The sequence below is a fragment of the Lampetra planeri genome, chromosome 1 (genome assembly GCF_965212315.1).
Source record: "Lampetra planeri chromosome 1, kcLamPlan1.2.h2, whole genome shotgun sequence".
Taxonomy (NCBI): domain Eukaryota; kingdom Metazoa; phylum Chordata; class Hyperoartia; order Petromyzontiformes; family Petromyzontidae; genus Lampetra; species Lampetra planeri.
Genome location: NC_136107.1, coordinates 18,029,039 through 18,049,290, shown reverse-complemented (window position 1 = coordinate 18,049,290; position 20,252 = coordinate 18,029,039). Strand labels below are relative to the sequence as shown.

The 20,252-nt window shown below is 48.8% G+C and overlaps 1 protein-coding gene across 1 annotated transcript; it reads right to left on the bottom strand.

Annotated features, from left to right (window-relative positions):
• Positions 1–7,082: 7,082 nt before the first annotated feature.
• LOC144719371 (homeobox protein DLX-5-like) lies at positions 7,083–18,359 on the bottom strand. Its single transcript, XM_078595243.1, has 3 exons — positions 17,656–18,359; positions 15,209–15,414; positions 7,083–9,181 (listed from the first exon to the last, which is right to left on the bottom strand). The coding sequence occupies exons 1-3, from the start codon at positions 18,149–18,151 to the stop codon at positions 8,747–8,749; spliced, it is 1,137 nt and encodes a 378-aa protein (XP_078451369.1). The 5' UTR covers positions 18,152–18,359; the 3' UTR covers positions 7,083–8,746.
• Between the last annotated feature and the right edge of the window lie 1,893 nt (positions 18,360–20,252).

The following is a 20,252-nucleotide window of genomic DNA, read 5'->3' as shown; positions in this document are numbered from 1 at the left end:
TGTGTATAGAACGCGTGCCCATCTCGTGTTCACAATGCACGTGTGTGCTGACCCCGTTGGGTACATAGAACGTGTGCCCATCTCGTGTTCACAATTCATTGTAGTGATCCTTGTGTGTAAGACCACGGTCTGACCGGCCGCTATCGAGTTTCTCGCATGCACGCAAGTGCTTCCATTTGCTCCGCAGGGGAATGTCGCGTTTAATGTAAAAATACTGCGCGCCCATGCGTGCGTGTTCGGTACGAGCGCGCGCGTGCGTTAAAGGTTTTGTGGGGAGCGTTTTTTATTTCAGTTTCATCTATTATGTATAGCCCGGTGAGCCATGAGGCTCTTGACGCGGGTGCTACCGCAACAAACAAAAACGGTAGCTGGAGTGGTTAGCGCACCGAGTTACGAACCAGTGCAACCTAAGTTCGATTCCCGCTCCCGGTCAACAGCAGCGACGAATATCTGAATTGGGTCTTGGTATTAAACATCAACATTGGAGGGGGTGGGGGGGTGTGAACAAAGGCAGCCTTGCGTACATGGTTCTGGCAACACCAAACCCTCGTGTGCCGTGCCGACAGTCATAGGTGCTCTTTAACTGCACTTTCCCCAAAAGTCTATGTAAGCTACACGGGGGATATTTGTCATTGGCGGCAGCCTTAGATACACAGAACCGCGATGGTCTCTTCAGCTTCGGGTCCGCACACAACACCAATGGCATGAACCTCATCCATAGTCACCACAACAAAAGCAAAAGTGTTGCTGCGTTTGGTAGCATCGCTGTTGCTGAAAAACACTGGGTGTCAAATGAAACACCCTTGGTTCTTTCGGTAAAGTCACGTAGATCGAAAAAAATATGAATAAAAAATGAAGTGAATAAAAATATCACGACGTTTCGATCACAACACACGAAACGTCGTGATATTTTTTTTTATTCCAGAAAGAATCAAAGAATACGAATTCCTGCAGTCACGACAGTTTTAAGTCAGAATTGTACACGCTGAAGAGAAAACGAAACCATCGCTATCACCATTCACAAACGTGTGTACGGATTGACGTAATACCGTGCAGTGTGTGTGTGGATATAATATTTCCTGCCACGACTAATTCAACGAGTTAAGTTGGTAATAAATAGTATCGTACTCGCTTTACAATGCTACGCAACAGTTCGCGGCTAACGTTTCGGGCCACAGTCCTGATTCAGAGCAAATGAGCACAGCGGATGTGTCCCAACGTGCTCATTTGCCTTATATACATTCAAGTCGCCCCGCCACCCTGCCCCTCTCGCACCCTCCTCCCACCTCCTCGCCTCACCTCCTCCCACCTCCTCGCCTCACCTCCTCCTTACATCATCAGCCTCTGGGCCTCTTTACTCGCGGAATAATCCCCCACCCCCCACACCCCGGAGGCCAACCTCCGTGCGTTTCCGAGCACTCGCTCGCACGAGACAGCGAACACCACGACAGCACCCACGAGGGGTGTTGAGAGAGAAGCAGGGTCCCTGCTGCTGCTGTTGTTGCTGTTGTCGCTGCTGTTGTTGTTGCTGTTGTTGTTGCTGTTGTTGTTGCTGCTGTTGTTGCTGTTGTTGCTGCTGCTGTTGCTGCTGCTGTTGTTGCTGCTGTTGTTGTTGCTGTTGCTGTTGTTGTTGCTGTTGTTGTTGCTGCTGTTGTTTTTGCTGCTGTTGCTGTAGCCTGTAACGACACGTGATAATGCGCCGGGCATCCCTGCCATGTTCCGTCTGCGGGATTCGCCTGGCTCAAATATTAACTGCTCGCTAAGCCCATCCAATATGCACTGCATATTTGATCTGCGTAGAATACAATTCACGACAGACGAGGAAGGGGTGCGTGTGTGGGCGTGTGTCTTTGAGCCCTGCAGTAGAGAAATAAAAACACATCCCCCCCCCACTCCCTCCACCTTCATCCAGACATAGACCGACAACAAGGCTTGTTGTCACATAAAGATCCCCCTGATACAGACTAAATATAATGTTGGGGCAAGGGCTGTTATAACGAGCACCTCCGAAAGGCCGGAACGGTCCATTAGGGAGTGGGTTGGACAGCAGCACGCCCGGCCGCCTTTGGAGACACTCATTTGAGGCCGAGTCGACTTAGGGAAGGCCCAGGACCAGTTCAGATGGTGTTGGTGGACGTGGTCGGGAATAGAACTCGGATGGCCGGGTTCGTAGCGCAAAGCGCTAACCGCCACGAACTCGTTCCCCGTGCGATCCCATCTTCGGACTCACAAATCAGACCGAATCCTTTGGCAAACAGAGGCCTGTGGAATATTATTGCGTGAAGCGCATTCATTGTACATCGTAGCGTAGGAGAAAGAGTGAGAGAGTCTCAGGTAAAGTCACCTGCACGCTTGCAAGAGTTTGCGTGCACATGGCCACCTGGACTCTGCTGCACACACGGCACGCATTAGTGCAGTGCGTGTGCAGTGTGTACGTGTGCAGTCAGTACGCGTGCACTATGTATGAGTGCAGTAAGGGGCCATCCATTGTGTACGCAAACATCTGTCAAAACTTGACCCTTCCCCCCCCCCTCCCCTACCTACGTACGTACGCTTGACCGCCCCCCCCCCCCCCCCGAATCCTATAGAACCGCCGATATTTAATCCACGCAGAAACGATAAAGGATTAATAATATTAACGTGTTTAAGCAAACAGACAGTCCTCCGCCGGCTGCATTGAAGAATTAAGTTGCGTACCTGTAAAACGTTTGTCTTGTGTCCGCTCGGTTCAAACGCCGACTGAACCCAGTCGAACAGGTGACGTGTCCTAGGGGTTTCGTCAACACGCGCAGTGTCAGGCTTGAAGCACAGCAGCGTGACAGCTGCAGTCAGGGGCACGGTGGTGGCACACGAGTGACACCTCTCCCACAGTCCCACTTCTCCCGGTAGTACTCGTTGTCTGACAGCTGAAGAAACTGAACTGTGGCTCATTTGAAGGACAATGTAGACAAATTATTATCGAGGCTTAATCTGCACCCCCCACCCCCCGTTTCCTATGCTACGTACATTGTCAGTAGACCCCCCCATACGCAAGCGTACGCATTTGGGTTAACCCCCCCTCCCCCCCTCCATGCGTACGTACTAAATGGATGGCCCCTAAGTACGCGTGCAGTACAAGGCCGTAATTATAATATATATTGGGGGACACACATCCCCCCCAATATTCAAATATGCTCAAAATGTCCCCCCCCCAATATATTGCTATAAAATAGATTTATGTTTATATGATTGTGGTTATGGTTGTACTTTATTAATCCCTAATCTCTAACATTACATACAATGAAACAAGAAATGGTAAAAAAAGAAAAAAACAGAGCAATGTAATACAATACACTCTTAGACATTATTGTTAAAAATAAATAAAAAGTCCATCCTATGTGTTAGTGAATTTTTTTTTATATTTTAGGCAGGAAATGGCAGGAAATTCATGTTAAAATTTAGATTTTTTTTTTCTGGGAGAACGACGACCCCCAGACCCCCTGGAAGATTTGGTCCCCCCCAATGTTGACTCCATGGCTACGGCCTTGGTGCAGTATGTACGTGTGCAGTAAGTACTTGTGCAGTGTGTATGTGTGCAGTAAGTACACGTGCAGTACGGACGTGTGCAGTAATTCTGCGTGCAGCATGTACTGCACCAGTGCAGTATGTGTGCAGTACGGGTGTAAGTATTTGCTTTATGCAAGCTCGCCCGCAAATGTCTTTAAATACACGTTGAATGCATGAATGTTTTAAATAAAGAACCATTTAATACGCTATGAAATCAAAATGTACTTCACGTCGCTAGATCGTTATCTATATATAATGTTATAATTGCTTCTGCTGCTGTCATATGTACGTATATATAAATATAAAATACAAACACCGGCTATAGAGCTTATCTCAGATAGTCAACGGTAGTCGATAAAGTTTGCTGCCTGCGTCTCCTAAAACCCCGTCCATGTTCAATCCACTGCTAGACGAGAGGCTCCCCCACGGCTTCCCAGGTCGTTCGGAGTAGATTTCACCACTTGTGTGTCACCGCACCATACTTCGCCACGCGGGCCCGCGCGCGCGCTGGCACGTGCGCATCGCTGTGAGACCTCGCGATCAGTATAATGCTAGAGGAGGAAACGGGGGTTGGGGGGGGGAGACTGGCGCGGGGCCTGGCAAGATCTCACGATTGGTTGGCGAAACATCCCGAGGTGAAATCACCACGGATGGCGAAGAACCGTCTTCTGTAGGCGAAGCATCTTTCCTCACTCGCAATTGTTTTGATGTCCGGGGCGCGTTACCATCTTTATCAAACGGTCGAAACTAAACCCACAACCTCCCATTATTACAGGTGATAGATTATTGCATACTTCCTCGGATTTTTTTTTATGTTTAGTGTGTTTTGGCTTTCCACCCGCACATCCGATTATCACGGTTGGCTACGTACGGTGCGAAATAAATTCAACATACGTACGGTGATCAATTTAGAAACACCGCGCTTAGTGGTACAGAGAGTAAGCAACGTGTATTAAATGTTAGTATCCTCCAAAGCAAACCTCCGTTCTTATGTATTCTTCACCAATAATGTTTCACAGCAACGAGACCTAAACAATATAACGGATAATATTGGTTTGGATAGACAATGTCGAGTGAATAAAGCGTAGTTTATTTATATGTGGAGTCACGGAATTGAGTTATGCAAAACATTACACGTTTTATTTATAAACACTATATTCGGAGGAGCTGCCGTGATGTAGTGGTGAGCGCGCTGGACTGGCAATCCAAAGGTTGCCGTTTCAATTCCATCTTCAACTGCGACAGTAGGAATAATAAAATTACTAAAAACACAACACCGTAAAAAAACACTGAGGCCTTAAAAATGAAAAAAAAATACAATGATAATGAGTGGAAATTTTGGTCAATGGCCCTCCTTTGTTGCACATACAATCCGAAATAATAGGCGAGTTCTTCAGCAGAGACCCTTCAACCATGCATCAGCAGCAGCAGCAGCAGCAGCGAGCGAATAACACTGGTCAACACACTTTTCCTGGCATAAGGTATTCCAACGGTTTTAAGGTAATGTTGGGGTTGTGATTCCAAACCTGGCATCGGTTTTTGTCTATCACATCAGGTTTTTGAGAACTCAAATATTGCATTTTCAATAAAAACTGCAGAAGAAAATATTAAATAAATGTAGATATCTACATAAAATGATATTATAAACACACTATCCTAAAAATACAGCACCATATTTTAACACTAAAGCAGTCACTGACTCGCAACAAATTGCAATCATAAGTGACAGAGATAATTTCGGGTAAAATCAATGAAAATGGGGTATGCCGATAGCATAAAAATGAGATGTGATACAGCAAATCTGAGATCAGATGTGGAATCGGCACCCTGATATTAGTCTAAAACAGCTGCAAAAGTCCAGGCCAGAAATGTTTTTGTTGTTGTTGTTGACCAGTAAAATCAATGGCAGATTCATCCAGCACGTGCGTAATCGCCGAGCCACGCGGTCGCGTCCTCGCTGGCTGCGTGTAGCTCACTCGGTAGCCATCCGGTGAACCTAATTAGAGGGCGATCATTAACGATACGCCACGTTGCATGTTTTTTTTTTTAACAGAGCCACAACTGCAAGTCTGGAGATCGTCAGGAAGGCACCAACGGTGAAGGTTGGCCGCACATCAGTCTTGCTCCGTGTCGGGAACCTGTCCAGCAGAGCCCATCGACGACGTGACAGTGTTGGAGCCTGCACGTGGACAGACTTTGACCGTACGATCCGCAATAATGAACTGGCTAGGAGCTGATTCAACCCTCCATTCCTGCATGCGGTCTCTGCCAAGCAGTCCTGGCCGTGGCAGTGGGTGTCGTGATTACGAGAACCGTGCGGTAACCGGTGGACGTCGGGGATATTCGGTGTAGCTGTGACGGGTTCTGATGGTCGGCGTTGGTTTTCACCGGTGGCTTTTTTTGCTCGTGACAACTTTCCCGTCGGGACCGAGGGGAGCGGCAGCTGCGAAAACTCGGTCGCGTGATCGACAAGAGAAGAGACGTTTGCGGGACAAGGGAAGAATTTTGCGATATTCGCCGACATCACGTGGAGCGACGCTTCTACAGCCCCGTAGACTTTTATATTTATTTTGACTCGGTAGTTTTTCTCAAAACACATGACTCTGGGCAGCACTTCAAAGCGACCGAAAATTAGAAACAGACGAGTTGCCACGTGATGCCGCTACGCGCTCCGTGCTCTCGGTCCGTGCGCTGTGCTGTGCCGTGCGTGTGTGCGTGGTGTAAACTACGCACGACCTTCCAGCGGTATCATCGCCGCGTTACGTGCGATGCGCCCAAGTGCGCTCCATTGACATAGGCACGGCTGAAATTTTACAACGCGTGAGATGAGTTTTTGTTTGTAAAACATATTTTTATATATATAAAAACTATCCGCAAATGTTAATTTTGATAATAAAAACAAAATATTGGCCGTCTAGAGACGGAGTAAACCCCCCTCCCCCCTCAATTTTGTAGTCATAATTAATAATCGTAATAACCAACGCATGGATGTCACATGAGTCGCACGTACATACGGAAGAATGAATTGTATTAATGTCAGCTCCTTCGTGAATTCACGGACGGGATGAGGACCTCCCTCGTGACGGTTTGCGCTCGGGGGTAATTACGCGAGCGTATGAACGCACGGGGTTCCTGGCGTGGCAAGCACTCCGCCCCAGTTGCTGATGTGTGCACAGAGCACCCGGCGCTTAATTTTTTTAAGGCTGTGTAAAATTAGAACAGGTTCAGATAGCACGAGCCACTGATGTTAACCGTGGCCGGGATTCAAACCTAGATGATCGGGTTCACAGTGCGGCGTGCTCACCACCGTGCGTGTAGTAACTACACGCGCATATACAGTATACGTATACTGCATAGTAATAGTAATTCTCTCTCGCAGCGACTGACGGAGCGCGTTGCAGCGACGCGTTAAGTTGGCTCTAGCAACTACCCGAGCCCTGCGGCCCTCCATATATAGATATGTTTGTACGGCACTATATAGCGTGTAGGCAAGAGGCGGGTGGTATGCAGCAGGAGACAAATGCCAGCTGACACGATTTAAAGAGAGCGCGTATCTTTATTAATGCATCGATTCGTATATGGTGCAGTCTGTGAGTACATCGACAGGATGTTGCTTCATCTGCAGCAGCAGTAGTAGCTATGTACATCGTAACCTAAGTGACGGGACGCCGCTTCACAACAAACAAACCAAAATGAATCGGCGAGTTCCCGTAACAAAATCAAATCGCGGCGGCACTTAAAAGGAATCAATAAGTTACATGCAAAACATCGTAATGCGCAAAGTGTTGACATTTGCACCCCCCCCCTCCTCGTTCAATCTCAACAATTGTTCTCTATGTACATTCTTGTATTTTACAAAAACGATGCGAGTACACGCCGATTAAGTTAGAAATTCCATGTACAACCCAAAAAAGGCACTGCTGGATCATTGTACAAATGAGGCTCCATGCGTCTTTGACACGAGTTCCGCGTAGCCCGCGTGTCTGTGTGTGTGTGTGCTCCAACAGTCTGTTAAAACACCTTCACGTGGGATCTTTGCCTTTGAGCAGGGGCGGTTTCTTCATTAGGGCGATTGGGCGACGCACCACCAATGTCATTCAACCACAGAGTCACGCTAGCCGTCACTGTGCCTCTGGATATAGTCCAATCAGCGTCATGTCACGTTCTGTGGTGTACCGCCTCTTTTTGGGCGATTTCACTCCGGCTGAGAATCGCCCCGAGTGGCCCCATAGACTTACATTCAAAGATGTTTTTTTTCGAACGGCGGGCGCTCCAATGCATTCTCTATGGCTTCCGGGAGGGCTTGCACTAACGTGCTTACGTCATCATACGTGCTAACGTCATCATACGTAAGCACGTTTCATCCAACAATATAATTTATCGCCACCTAGTGGAATCTTTAATAAAATAAACTTGAGTGGTTTCTTTTAATAGTGAGTATAGAAACAAACAAGATGTATTGTAAGAGTCACTTTATTTTTCATTAATATTAAAGAAGTGAAGTTGCCTTTACATGCTTAAGCTGTTAATTTATCCATTGCATGGGTGGACCTTATCCTTGTCAATCATCCAGACATTTGCCCCCCCCTGAGAGATTTTGCAGGAGCCGCCACTGCCTTTGAGTACGTATGTGCGTGTGAGCTAGGAGCAGCAACAGGCGGTCCATGTGGTGATGATGACGCTGCCTCTGCCAGTTACCTCAGTCAGTCATCCCATAACATCTGGGTCTGGTCTGTGACCCTCTGCCTCTTGACACACTTGACCCCCCCAACATGCACCTAGCCTAGTGCGGCGAGCACAGAGGTGACGTCGCCAACGTACTTAACGGCGAGTCGTATCTACGTGCAGGAGTGGGCTCGTTGTAGAACATCCCTTCCCTGAGGCTAGCAACGCTAACAACCAAGACGGACTCATTAATCCACTCGCTCGCTAATTATAAACGGGAAAGTCCTGTCCTCAAAGTGAGCACCCTTCCTCTTGAATAAGAACGACGCAGTGGTTGTTCATCTGCCGCGTGGGACAATTGTGGGGGGTTCATGCGGGGGGGGGGGCGCGGGGAGGGGCGCGGGGGGGCTCTCGGGATAGGAGAGTTCACCACGCGAGCACCGCGGGTGCTAACACACAGCTCGATGCTGCACACAGCCTCGTGCGCACGCACGCGTGCGTTAAAACACTGCGTTAGAACACCGTGTTGGTTAAGTTAGTACACTGCCGAAGTGGCGCCACCTACATTCGGCTGCGCTAGCGCCAGCAGTGACGGTGGACTGTGCCTGAACGCGGTGGGACCTCCGCTCTGCTCCTGTTGCTGCTGTTGATGCTGCTGGTGCTGCTGGTGCTGCAGGTACCAGGGCGGCACGGGTGAGTAGGGGTGCTGCGGGAGGTGGTGCGGGGCTTGCAGCGCGGCCGATGGGACCCCTAGACCCCCAGCGGGGCTCAGAGGTGACTCCCAGGGCGCTGGCACTCCGTGCAGGTGTGGGGCGGCAGAGCTGAGCTGCTGGTGTTGCCGACCCGGAGATGCAGGGGAGTTGCAGGCCATCGGGTCGCTGCTGCTCGGGCTGGCTTGTGCAGGCGCCACCTCGCCGTTCTTGCCCAGCTTCTTGAACTTGGAGCGCCGGTTCTGGAACCAGATCTTCACCTGTTGCGAGGATGGGATGAATTGGGGGGTGAGGAGAGTGAGATATGAGGATGTTGATGATGATAATGCTTTGTAAATTCTACATAGTCGTCATTCGTGCCATGATGCATACATCACCATCATCAATACATGTCATTATTTTCGTCCAAACAACAATCATCATCATCCATATATCCATCACCATCTATACATCCATCATATATCCATCGCCATCCATATACACGATACATCATCACCACTTCAATTATTATCATCATCAAGCAAACGTCCATCATCGTCATCATCATCATCATCCATACAACCATTCAACGACCAACACCTTTCATTCATCATGCACAATGCAACATGTACAACACAACGGAGACGCATGCTAGAAGACGAAACAAAGTATGTGTTGAATATAAAAGTTGTGTATCATGTAGGCCTACTGCAAAACTAAGTAACATAAACGAGTACCCAAGTAATATATATATGTAGACGGCTATTGCACTAAATGATGTACTGTCTGTGTACAATTTGTATTCATCTTGCATTAAGATAAATGGAAAGAAACTCAATACCTGCGCCATTAACACAATCCTATAACAAAAATTATTTACTAAGCTGACGTTTTGGGGAATGCCCCTTCTGCAGAGCAAATAGGGGCAAGAAGGACTGCGTTTTATATCTGGTGTTGGATTACTTTCCATATTATTTGGGGCCTTGTGAATACTCCTGATACGTTATGCTATGCTGTACATTATCTTGCAGGGTTAATGATGATGTTTTTTTTACTTGCACAGTATTTGTACAGCACTGCATGACGAGTCTCCATTGTAAAATTTTCAACAAGTAAATAATTAGTGCAATGAGAGTTTACTGGTCTTTGCTATGGATGGGTTAATAGAGCAGTGCCCTAACCTCACCCACCCCCGAATGTGGTTGCTTGTACGAAATTATAATTATGCTTGGATACAAAAAAATACATTTTAGCACTGTAATAAATACAGCATTGTATACTGTATCTAATGAGCGGGGTTTTAAATGTTGCATTTCCGAGATGATATTCCCGCGTACACACAGTACTTGTACAGCACTGCATGGCGAGTCTTCTTTGGCGCGAGTGCGTTCATTATGCACGTGCGAGTACATTTCAACATTCCAATTCGTGTGCTCTTGGCGACATTCATATATCTCGACGGGAAACTCGATTGCGTGTCCTCTGGAGTACATCTAAATATGCACGCATAACGCGTTGCTGTCGAGTGTGGAACGATCCCACCATAAATAAATAAAACGGCGCGAAGAGAAATTCATTCAGCGGTGGATTTGACAAAGGGTTGAAGAAATTGCAACTCCTATGCTGTAAATGTGTGTCATAAATGTGTGTTATAAAGGCGTGGTGTTGGCTTCCCACCCCCTCGTGCGCCGTTCCGGCCTTTATCAGGTGCTCGCTCACAGCACTTGCCCCAACCGACTTCGTGTGATAGTTGTGTTATTGGTATATATATATAAATTTTGTCCTGAATGTGCAAATACGCGCCATATTTTGTATTCACAATTATTGTTTTTGCAGTCTGAAAGTACATTGACATTTTTTAAATACAAATGCACGTTGCAATGTGATACATTTTTCGTCGTTAAATATGCATTTATGTAGATCAATGAAATAGTGACCAATGTATAATCTGGTTAAATTATGTACGTTCATATATATGTATAAATGCACACATATACACAAAATTAAATCGTATATTATCTTAAAATTACATATCGTATATTTAGAGTTAATTGCGCTGTTATCCACAACATAGAAATATAATATTGAAATACACATTTTTATTGCAATTATTACGCGTGCGTGTAAGTAGTAAGCCTCGCCTGTCCGACAAGTGACGAGTCACGAAAGCACAAACGTGTGAATAAATTACTCCGTGTATTCCAGCGCGGTCCAATTTAAACCGCAAACATCGCGTAATATAATTACGGCGATCTTAATTCAGCACAAGTCTCAACACAGGTGGCATGCCCCGCAAATAAACACGGCTGGAAACTGCAGACGGCTATGCGCAATGTTGCCTACAGCACGCGGTCAGCTATTTACACCCACCACACACAAAGACCAAGCAGACTGCTGGGGCAAGGCACACACGAGGGGGTGGGTTGGCCAGCATCACATCCGTGCCGCCTTTGCCTCCACACTGCGCGATGTTTTTGACACACCGCACCAGGTACTTGTCTGATGCTGAGTCGGACTAGGGGAGGCCCAGGACCGGTTGAGATAATCGTCACTGGGTGTTGATGGACGTGAACGGGAAGTGAATTCGCGAACTCGTCGGGTTCGCAACGTGGCGCGCTAAGCGCTGCACCACCGCTCCCCCACAACGACGGACAAACAAAGACATACACACAAGCGCGCATATACGGTACATACACACACACAGCCAAACGTGCACACGGCTAAATCTTAATTTTAAGTCACAACCGTGAGTTTCCTGACTCGTGAAACCCGCGTTCGCGTTGCGCACGAATTGGCCATAAAAGTTCGGCAAAATAACACTTTGAGAGCTGCATCCTCCAATTTGCCCCTGGCAGGCAGCCCGTCTGCTGCTGCTGCAGTAACGCACGCGGCGAGGCGGGGACCAGGGGCTGAGCAAACGCCGGGAACGAGTAGGAGCAAAAAAAACAGGTTTCCGAAGGTAACACTGTCGCGGTGCTGGTGATGATAATCATAACAAAACTAATCCGTTTTAATATCGGTACCCGAATGTGCTTGTGTAAGTTGTAAATCAGCACAAGTGGTTGGCCCAGGATTTATCTCCGCAAGTATAAGTGTCCAAAGCGTCTCTCTCCTCGCACGCAAAGCAATGAATGGGGCGCTCGTAAATCGTTGGCGGTCCTGGGTAAAATGAGTGGAAATTCCACATTCTCGCGGCGGCGGAGAAGTGGGGGGGGGGGGGATTGCTATTTATTTAATATTCCAAATGTTGAGTTTATTTTCTAGACAGTACGGTAAACTCCACCCGCGGCGTCAATGGCGCTATAGGATGGTGGTGTGTTGGAGTTGCGACGACCGGCAGGACCGGGTATTAAACTCGTACGAAGCGCCTCGACTGTGTGATAGTAATGGGCGCGCGTCCCTGACTACACGGCGAAGCTTCCACGGAAACCGCGACACGAAAACCAAACGCGGCCGAGAAGAGACGCCCGCGATACGTAACAATGCAACGCGATACGTAACAATGCAACGCGGTACGTAACAATGCAACGCGCTTTAAAATATTCTACGCACACGTAAACGTATTAACCAACACGCAAACAAATCAACACACAAACATACAAAGCAACACACAAACACATACACCAACACGAAACATAACAAACACAAACACCAACACGAAAACACATACACCAACACATAAACCGACACACTAACACATAAACCGACACACTAACACATACACCAATACGAAACATAACAAACACAAACATATAAATCAACACACAATCATACAAAGCAACACACAAACACATACACCAACACGAAAACACATAAACCGACACACTAACACATACACCGACACGCAAACACATACACCAGCACGTAAACCGACACACAAACATAGAAACCGACACGCAGTCGACCCAGGACACAGCCTCGCATTTAAACACACAAACGACACATTGTAGGCGTGATTCCTTACGAAGCGACATCACCACCATCGTCATTAACCAATCATCAAACCACCGCTGGATCGATCGTACTTCCCGAAATCCGTCTCCATCGAAAAGCGTCGTATCGGCGAATGTATCCATCGTGTATGATGATGATCGCCGACAATGATGATAATGACGACGTCGGTTTATATATGTGTATATTTAAACATGTGTGCATTTGTTCATAAATCAACCCCCCTCCTCCCTGTAAATGCAACAGCTGCCAAGGGGTTCATCGAGACGCCCAGCGAGGATCGATTGAGTCAAACAGCCTCGGTGAGCTTTGCCGCCTTCAGCCTCGCTTCTCCACTCCCTCCACCACGCGCGACTACCGGGGCCACGGCGCATTTCACAGCGAGTCTCGAGACGCGAGCCACTCAAACTAGTCACTAGGTGGCAGGGCCTGGATTCGACTATTTGAATCAATCTGTGCGGAGCTTCGGGTGTTACTGCCCTCCCCTGTGGTGTACCGTGATGGGTGTACTCCCCCCCCGCCCCCCGCGTACACTCCTCCAGTTTCGTCCCGCATGAAGCAAGGCAGCTCATTGCTGGCAATTGCCAAACATCGCGTGAAATATAAAGCCCTCTTTTAAAAAAGGTCTTGTTACGACTCAATTACTATTTTTATGAATACATTAATAAATAGCATCGGTGATGTTATCTGTATGTATAATATGCGTTCGTCGCTAGACGGCCAATATGCGTTTGTCGCTTCTAGTAGTATGTTCTTTAACTTGTATTATTGTCCAAAGTAATTCTATTATCACGTACACAAATAGCTATTTGGACATAAGCGCTCACGACGTATATATATATACGCGTGCAACGTTATGAATACACGCACAGAGAAGCATAGGATGTGGCACATTTGTGAGTGTCAGAGAGATACAATGCCGTTGATGAAGACTCACGATACAGATTTGTGTTCTTAGGCTTCAGCGTCAATTCCCGAGACTGGGAGTGCCGTGTTATACAACGCAGCGGTCGTGAATTTATTTTGAGTGCTTGGATGTTATCGTTTGCGATAGTCAGCTCGCTTCTGAAAGAGAGCTATAGTGGCGAATTGCACGATGATGCTGGATGCAATTACCAGCGAAACGTCGTACTCATAAATTGTAAATGTTGTGGTTTCACTCTTCAACACACCGATTGGCTAAACTAGTGAACTATTAGTCTTTTGTCAACGTGACACTTTTTGCTGATTGGCCGTGTCGGGTGGTGGAGGCTTACGACACATTTATAAATAACGCGATCTAACCCAAAAACGTTTTTTATGAATAATATTGGTCGCGAAAGCCTACGTGTTAAACATAGCTATAGTATAGCTCAGTCGTGGGCCTTACCTGGTAAAATAAAATACAAATTGTAGTGTCGTTGATTCGCGGCTTAACCTGCTCGCCCAAAAATAACTCTAACCCCCACCACCACCCATATGTTACTGGACTTTTACTAATTTCACAAAATTATTGCTAACTCTCAAGAAAACAAAACAATAAATGAAGAGGAAGAAAATTAAACATATTCGCAAAAAAAATCTCATGAGAGTTATTTTTTTCATCAACACATTCGTCAATAATACTGTGGCATTAAAAGAAAACATAACTAGCGGCGTTTCAGGCATAGGCCCTTCTTCAGGAGCACATACATTCCCATAAGATCAAGCTGTGGTTAAAATATCTGGCTCACTGTTGTTGTGTTTTTACTTATCGGTCGACGATTATCTGAATCGGTCCTGGGCCTCCCATAGGTGGACTAATAACCCGTCATCAGTGCCATCGTCCCCTGAGCTTCTTTCACTCGGAATGAGCCCTCGCTCAACTCTGAGTGACATAAATTTAACTGACGGATCGACCGTGACGAATATACACACTCGCAACGGCGTACAGCAGCGAGGCGTCTTGCCAAACAAGAGTACTGCTATCCATAAGCAACGCACACGTTACAAACCAATTATTTAATTTATCAGCCTGTTAGCTTTCCAGATCCAACATCATCAAGCGGAATGTGTACCAGGGAGCAAACTGTACACCGGTTTAGGAAAATCACGGGGGTTCTCATCGGCAGACTCACACTCGTTCAACAAATAAACGCCGCCGGAGTTAGCGGATGTTATTGGCAAGAACTCTCCATATTTTTATACACACACAGCGGGAGCATCCCGCTTCAAGCATGCAGAAGCGGCAACGCACGGAACGTCGCGGCGCGTAATTGGGGTGCGGGAGGAGTGGTGTTTGGTTGGGTGGTGGCGATGAAACGTTGACATCTTCCCTTCACTCCACCGCGCAGGCAGAAACATAAAGGGGAGAGTCGAACACCTCACTCGTACCGCACCTGAGTCTGCGTGAGTCCCATGGAGGCAGCGAGTTCGGCGCGTTCGGGCAACGCCAGGTACTGCGTCTGCTGGAAGCGTCGCTGCAGCGCGGCGAGCTGGAAGCTCGAGTAGATGGTGCGCGGCTTGCGGATCTTCTTTGGTTTCCCGTTCACCATGCGCACTCCACTCTGCCTCGACTCCTCCTCCTCGTCGTCTTTGTCCGCTGCTGTGCCGAAGGCCATGGCACATCACGCGGGATATGTGAGTTCGAGACCGTGTGTGGGCGCGAGTGTGTGTGTGCGTGGCCAACGCCAGTGATGATTATTATCGGAACCGGTCCTGGACATTCCCTAGGTTGACTTAGTCTCAAATGGGTACCTGGTGCGGTGTGTAAACATCGCCACTCGGGAGACAGAGGCGGTCGGGCGTCGTGCTGGCCACCTATCCTCTCGTGTGCCGTTCCGGCCTTTCATAGAACTTGCCCCAAAAGTATGTTGAGGCTATACGGGGGGTCTTTGTATTCTGAGCGTACAATGCGGTGGTGATTAGAGAGATGGCGCGTGCGATTATACTCTTGTTGTTGTTGTTTAGCGTCTTGAAATAAAAAAAATATATTCTGTGCAACCTCTCTCGATTCTAATAATACGTATTCACAATTTTTTACCGCATCTTCTAAAGTTCTTATTTGTTGCTATCCGCATAGCGTTGTGGGCCTTTGAGCTTGCCCTGCAGCAAATGTATGTTAAGTTTGAATGTGCGCGTACCTCCGCGACTTTAAACCACGTTGTTTCGTGGTGAGTTTAATCGTTGAAAATAGGGATTTATAAACACAGTCCGGGTTTCCTGAAGGAGGCCAGTCGACCAAAACGTCGAGATGCAGATTTTCTCTAAGCGGCAGTAAATAAACCTGCTCACTGAAGCGGAGAATGTGCACATATATAGTCGAACATATACTGCGTGTAATAGACCACACGGGTGTCCACTTAAACAAAAATAAACAAATCAGCATCCCACGCATAGTCATATAAACTGTTGGTGACAGTTAAGTTAGCAAGCACCTATCAAGGCCGGTACGGCGCACAAGCAGTTGGTATTATTCCCACAACAGCACACCGTACCAGATAATTATTTAAAGCTGAGTCGACCTAGGGGAGGCTCAGGACCGCTTCAGATATCACTCGCCAGTGATGTTAACCGTGGCCGGGAATTGAACTCATGTCGCCAGGTTCGAGGCGCAGCGTCCGATCCACTGCGCGCCACTCTCTGCATACGGTGCATCTTGCTCGCGCGAACCGCACTTGTCCCAACAGATCGATGTCGCCTTTACGGGTGATATTTGTCTTTGTGCACACACATGTACGCAAAGTCCCTCATCCAGCAGTGGATCGATCATGCCTGACGACGATGATACACACAACATACTGTTGGGACAAGTGCTGTCAGCGAGAACACGCGTGCGGGCACACACACACACACCATGACGTAAGCCGAAACACATTTGTCGGAGATGGATGTTAAAGTTCAGGTAGCTCTTCAAGTTTAGGAAGCTATTGCGGCTACTGACGTGGGTCTCGCTTTGCGACGAGATGCAGCGTCTCGGCTGAACGCGTCAGTTTGGCGAATTGTGGACAACACCTTGGAATGTTCGGTGGCACAGATGACAACGGGTGCGATCGTTTCAAAGATAAACAACCTCCGTATAGACTGTTGGATCAAGTGCCGTTAGCGAGTAGCAACCTATAATGTACCAAGGCCGGCATGGTATACACGAGGGTGTGGCTGGCCAGCACCACGCCCGAACGCCTTTATCTCCCCAGTGGCGACGTTATAGTTGTCCTTCCTCCGATTGGCATGGTTGGCTACGTACGGTGCGAAAGAAGTGCAACATACATATATCGCACTAGCTACTCATTTGAGGCTGAGTCGACCTAGAGGAGGCCCAAGACCGGTTCAGATAATCGTCACTGTTGCTGGCCGTGAGCAGGAATCGAACTCGGGAGGCTGGGTTCGTAGCGCAGCGCGATATCCCCCCCGCCCCCACACAAACAAGGTACACGTACACACAGATGCATCGGAATACACAAAGAAGAACGCATTTAAACATGCGGACTCACACAAGCAGACACGACGACAGACAGAGAAACACATACAGATGGGCATACAACAGACGCAGGTGTCTAGACACACGCGCCGGTAGTATACGACACAGAACGATGCAAATACAAATACCCCCCCCCCCCCCATATAAAGATTTAACAGACCGTTGGGGAAAGTGCTATGAGTGGATATGCACGACCAGCATCATCATCACGCGCCCGGCCGTATTTGTATACCCTAGTCGCACCAGGTACTCAATTAAGGCTGAGCCGACTTAGAGGAGGCCCAAGGACAGCTACCCCTCCCCGCCCCACTACACACACACACACAGTGACTGACTGACTCACAGCCCACACACACACGCGCGCACCTTCATCATCCTCGCTGGTCTTCCCAGCCGCGTCGTGCGTGAAGCCCTCGTAGGCGTTGCCCCCTCCCACGGCCGCTCCTCCCGCGGCACCGTAGCCGCGCTGTCCCGGGAACGCCTTGACAGCGCCGTACCCCGCGTGAAGGGCATCCGCGCCGCGCCCCAGCTGGTGGTACGCGTAGGGGCTCAGCGGGGTCTGGTTGTAGGCGGCCGGCGGGCAGTAGGGTCCGTACGCCTGGTAGGCGCTCGACGGAGACGGGTGGTAGTAGCAGCCGGAGTCGGTGGAAGACGACTCGGGCAGCGTGGGCGACGATTGCGCCTGCGGGTGATGATGATGGTGATGGCTGTGGTGCTGCGGGTGATGATGATGATGAGGGTGCTGCTGCTGCTGCTGAATATGTTGTTGGTGGTGGTGGTGGTTCAGTCCGTACAGGTCGGCGTCCCTCTTCATGAAGTCCGGCCGCGGGTCGGCTGAACTGCACTCGAACACCTCGGTCATTGTGACGACGGCTGGCTTCGCGTGACAGACCGACGGCACAGACTTCGCAGGCAGGCAGGCAGGCGCGCCTGTGTCCGTCTCGGTGTCTGTGCGCGCACGCGCGCGCGTGTGTCAATGGAAGAGCGAGCCTCGTGTAAAACAGCGGGGCTGGGCTGTGTCGTATGCTTCCCGCTCGCTGCTCGGCACGAGAGGGGCCCCGTGGCTCGGACACAGGGGTCTGGGTCGGGGTGTTCGCGCGGCGCGGCCCCTTTTATCGGGGGCAGAGCAGAGCGGAGCGCCTCCTCATTGGCCGAGGCGGCGGCGGCGGCGGTGGTGGTGGCGGCGGCACGGCGGCGGCCCCGAGGCTGTGCGCGCTCCCATTACCACACAAAGACAAAGGTCCCCCGTGCCGCCTTAACAGACCGGTGGGGCAAGTGCTGTGAGAGAGCAGCTATGAAAGGGGTTAGGGGGTGGGGCGGACACGAGGCGGGTGGGTGGCTAGCACCACGCCCGGCCGCTTTTGTTTCCAAAAGTTATAATGTGTTTTTTTTGCACACCACATTCGGTACTAATTTGAGGCTCAGTCGATCTAGGCGAGAACCACCCAAGACCGGTTTAGATCATTGTCACTGGTTGTGGCCGTGAGAGGAACTCGAACGGCCGTGTTCGTGACGCAGCGCTGCACGGCCGCTCCCCACACACATGTTCGCATGTACAAATAAAATACAACAGTTTTTTCCCTCTTGCCTTAAACAGAACCGTTGGGGCAAGTGTTGTTAGCGAGCACATTTGAAGGCCAACACGGCACACGAGGGGGTGGGTGGTTAGCACCATGCCCGGCCGTCTTTGTATCCCCAGTGCTATTTTTTTTTTAACCAGATACTCATTTAAGATTGAGTCGATATTGGCCCTGAGCCGGAATCGAACTCAGGTCGCCGGGTTCGCTGAGCAGCGCGCTAACCACTACTCTCCCGCACCCCATACATACTACACATATACATACTACACTTATGCAAACTGTATATACACGCACACACAAAGGCACACGCATACAGTGCGTACATATATGTAAATAACTACACAATACACACATACGCATACACACACATATGTACACTTTGTGACTCAAAAGAAAACGTGTGTGTGTTGAGCGTGTGATTGTGTGTACGAGGCAGTGTGTGTGTGTGTTTGGGTCAGTGTGTAAGGAGTGTGAGTGAGGTGAGTGTGTGATTGTGTGAGTATAGAGCGTGCGCGTGTAATTATATTCGTGAGTGTAAAGAGTGCGTGTGATGTGTGTGTAACAGAACTTGCCCCAACAATCTGTTGAGGCTATACGGGAGGTCTTTGTCTTTGTGTGTAATGCAGCGGTGGCGCCAGTGGTGAGCGCACTGCGCTACGAGCCCGACGACCCGAGTTTAATTTCGACTCATGATCAATAAAAGTGGGGATCATCTGAACTGGTAATGGGCCTCCTCTAGGTCGGCTCAGCCTTAAAGTGCAGTGTGTAGTAAACATTGGCACTGGGGAGACAAACGCGGTCGGGCGTGGTGCTGGCCACCCACACCCTCGTGTATCGTGCCAGTTTTTATAGATGCTCGCTAACAGCACTTGCACCAAAGGTCTTTGAAGGCTATAAGGGGGAACTTTGTATTGTGTAATGGAGAATGTATGTGTATTTCAAAGTTTAAATGAAGTGTCGGAATCAATGTGGATGTGTGTAAAATATAGCGTGACTACGTGTGCATGCGAGTGCAAAACGCGTGCGTGATAGTGTGTACGTGTTTTATAGTGTGGTGTAAGTTTGCTTGAGAAAGAGTGTAAAGGGTTTATTGTATTGCGTGTGTGTAAAGTCATCTCAGTCAGTCAACCCATGGCACATGGGTCTGAACCTCCTGCCAGCGGGCGTTCGATGCACCTAGCCTGGCACTAGCGCCGTGGTGACGTCACCGCCACTGCGTGGCGAATGGTTGTTGTTGTTGCGAAGTGAAGAACGGGAGAGTATGTGTGAGTGTGTATCATCGCGTGTACACGAGTGTATCTGTGTACATGTTTGCGCACTATACGCAAGGTATTAATTGAAGGTCGAGCCGACCTACTGGAGGCCCAGGACAGGTTCAGACAC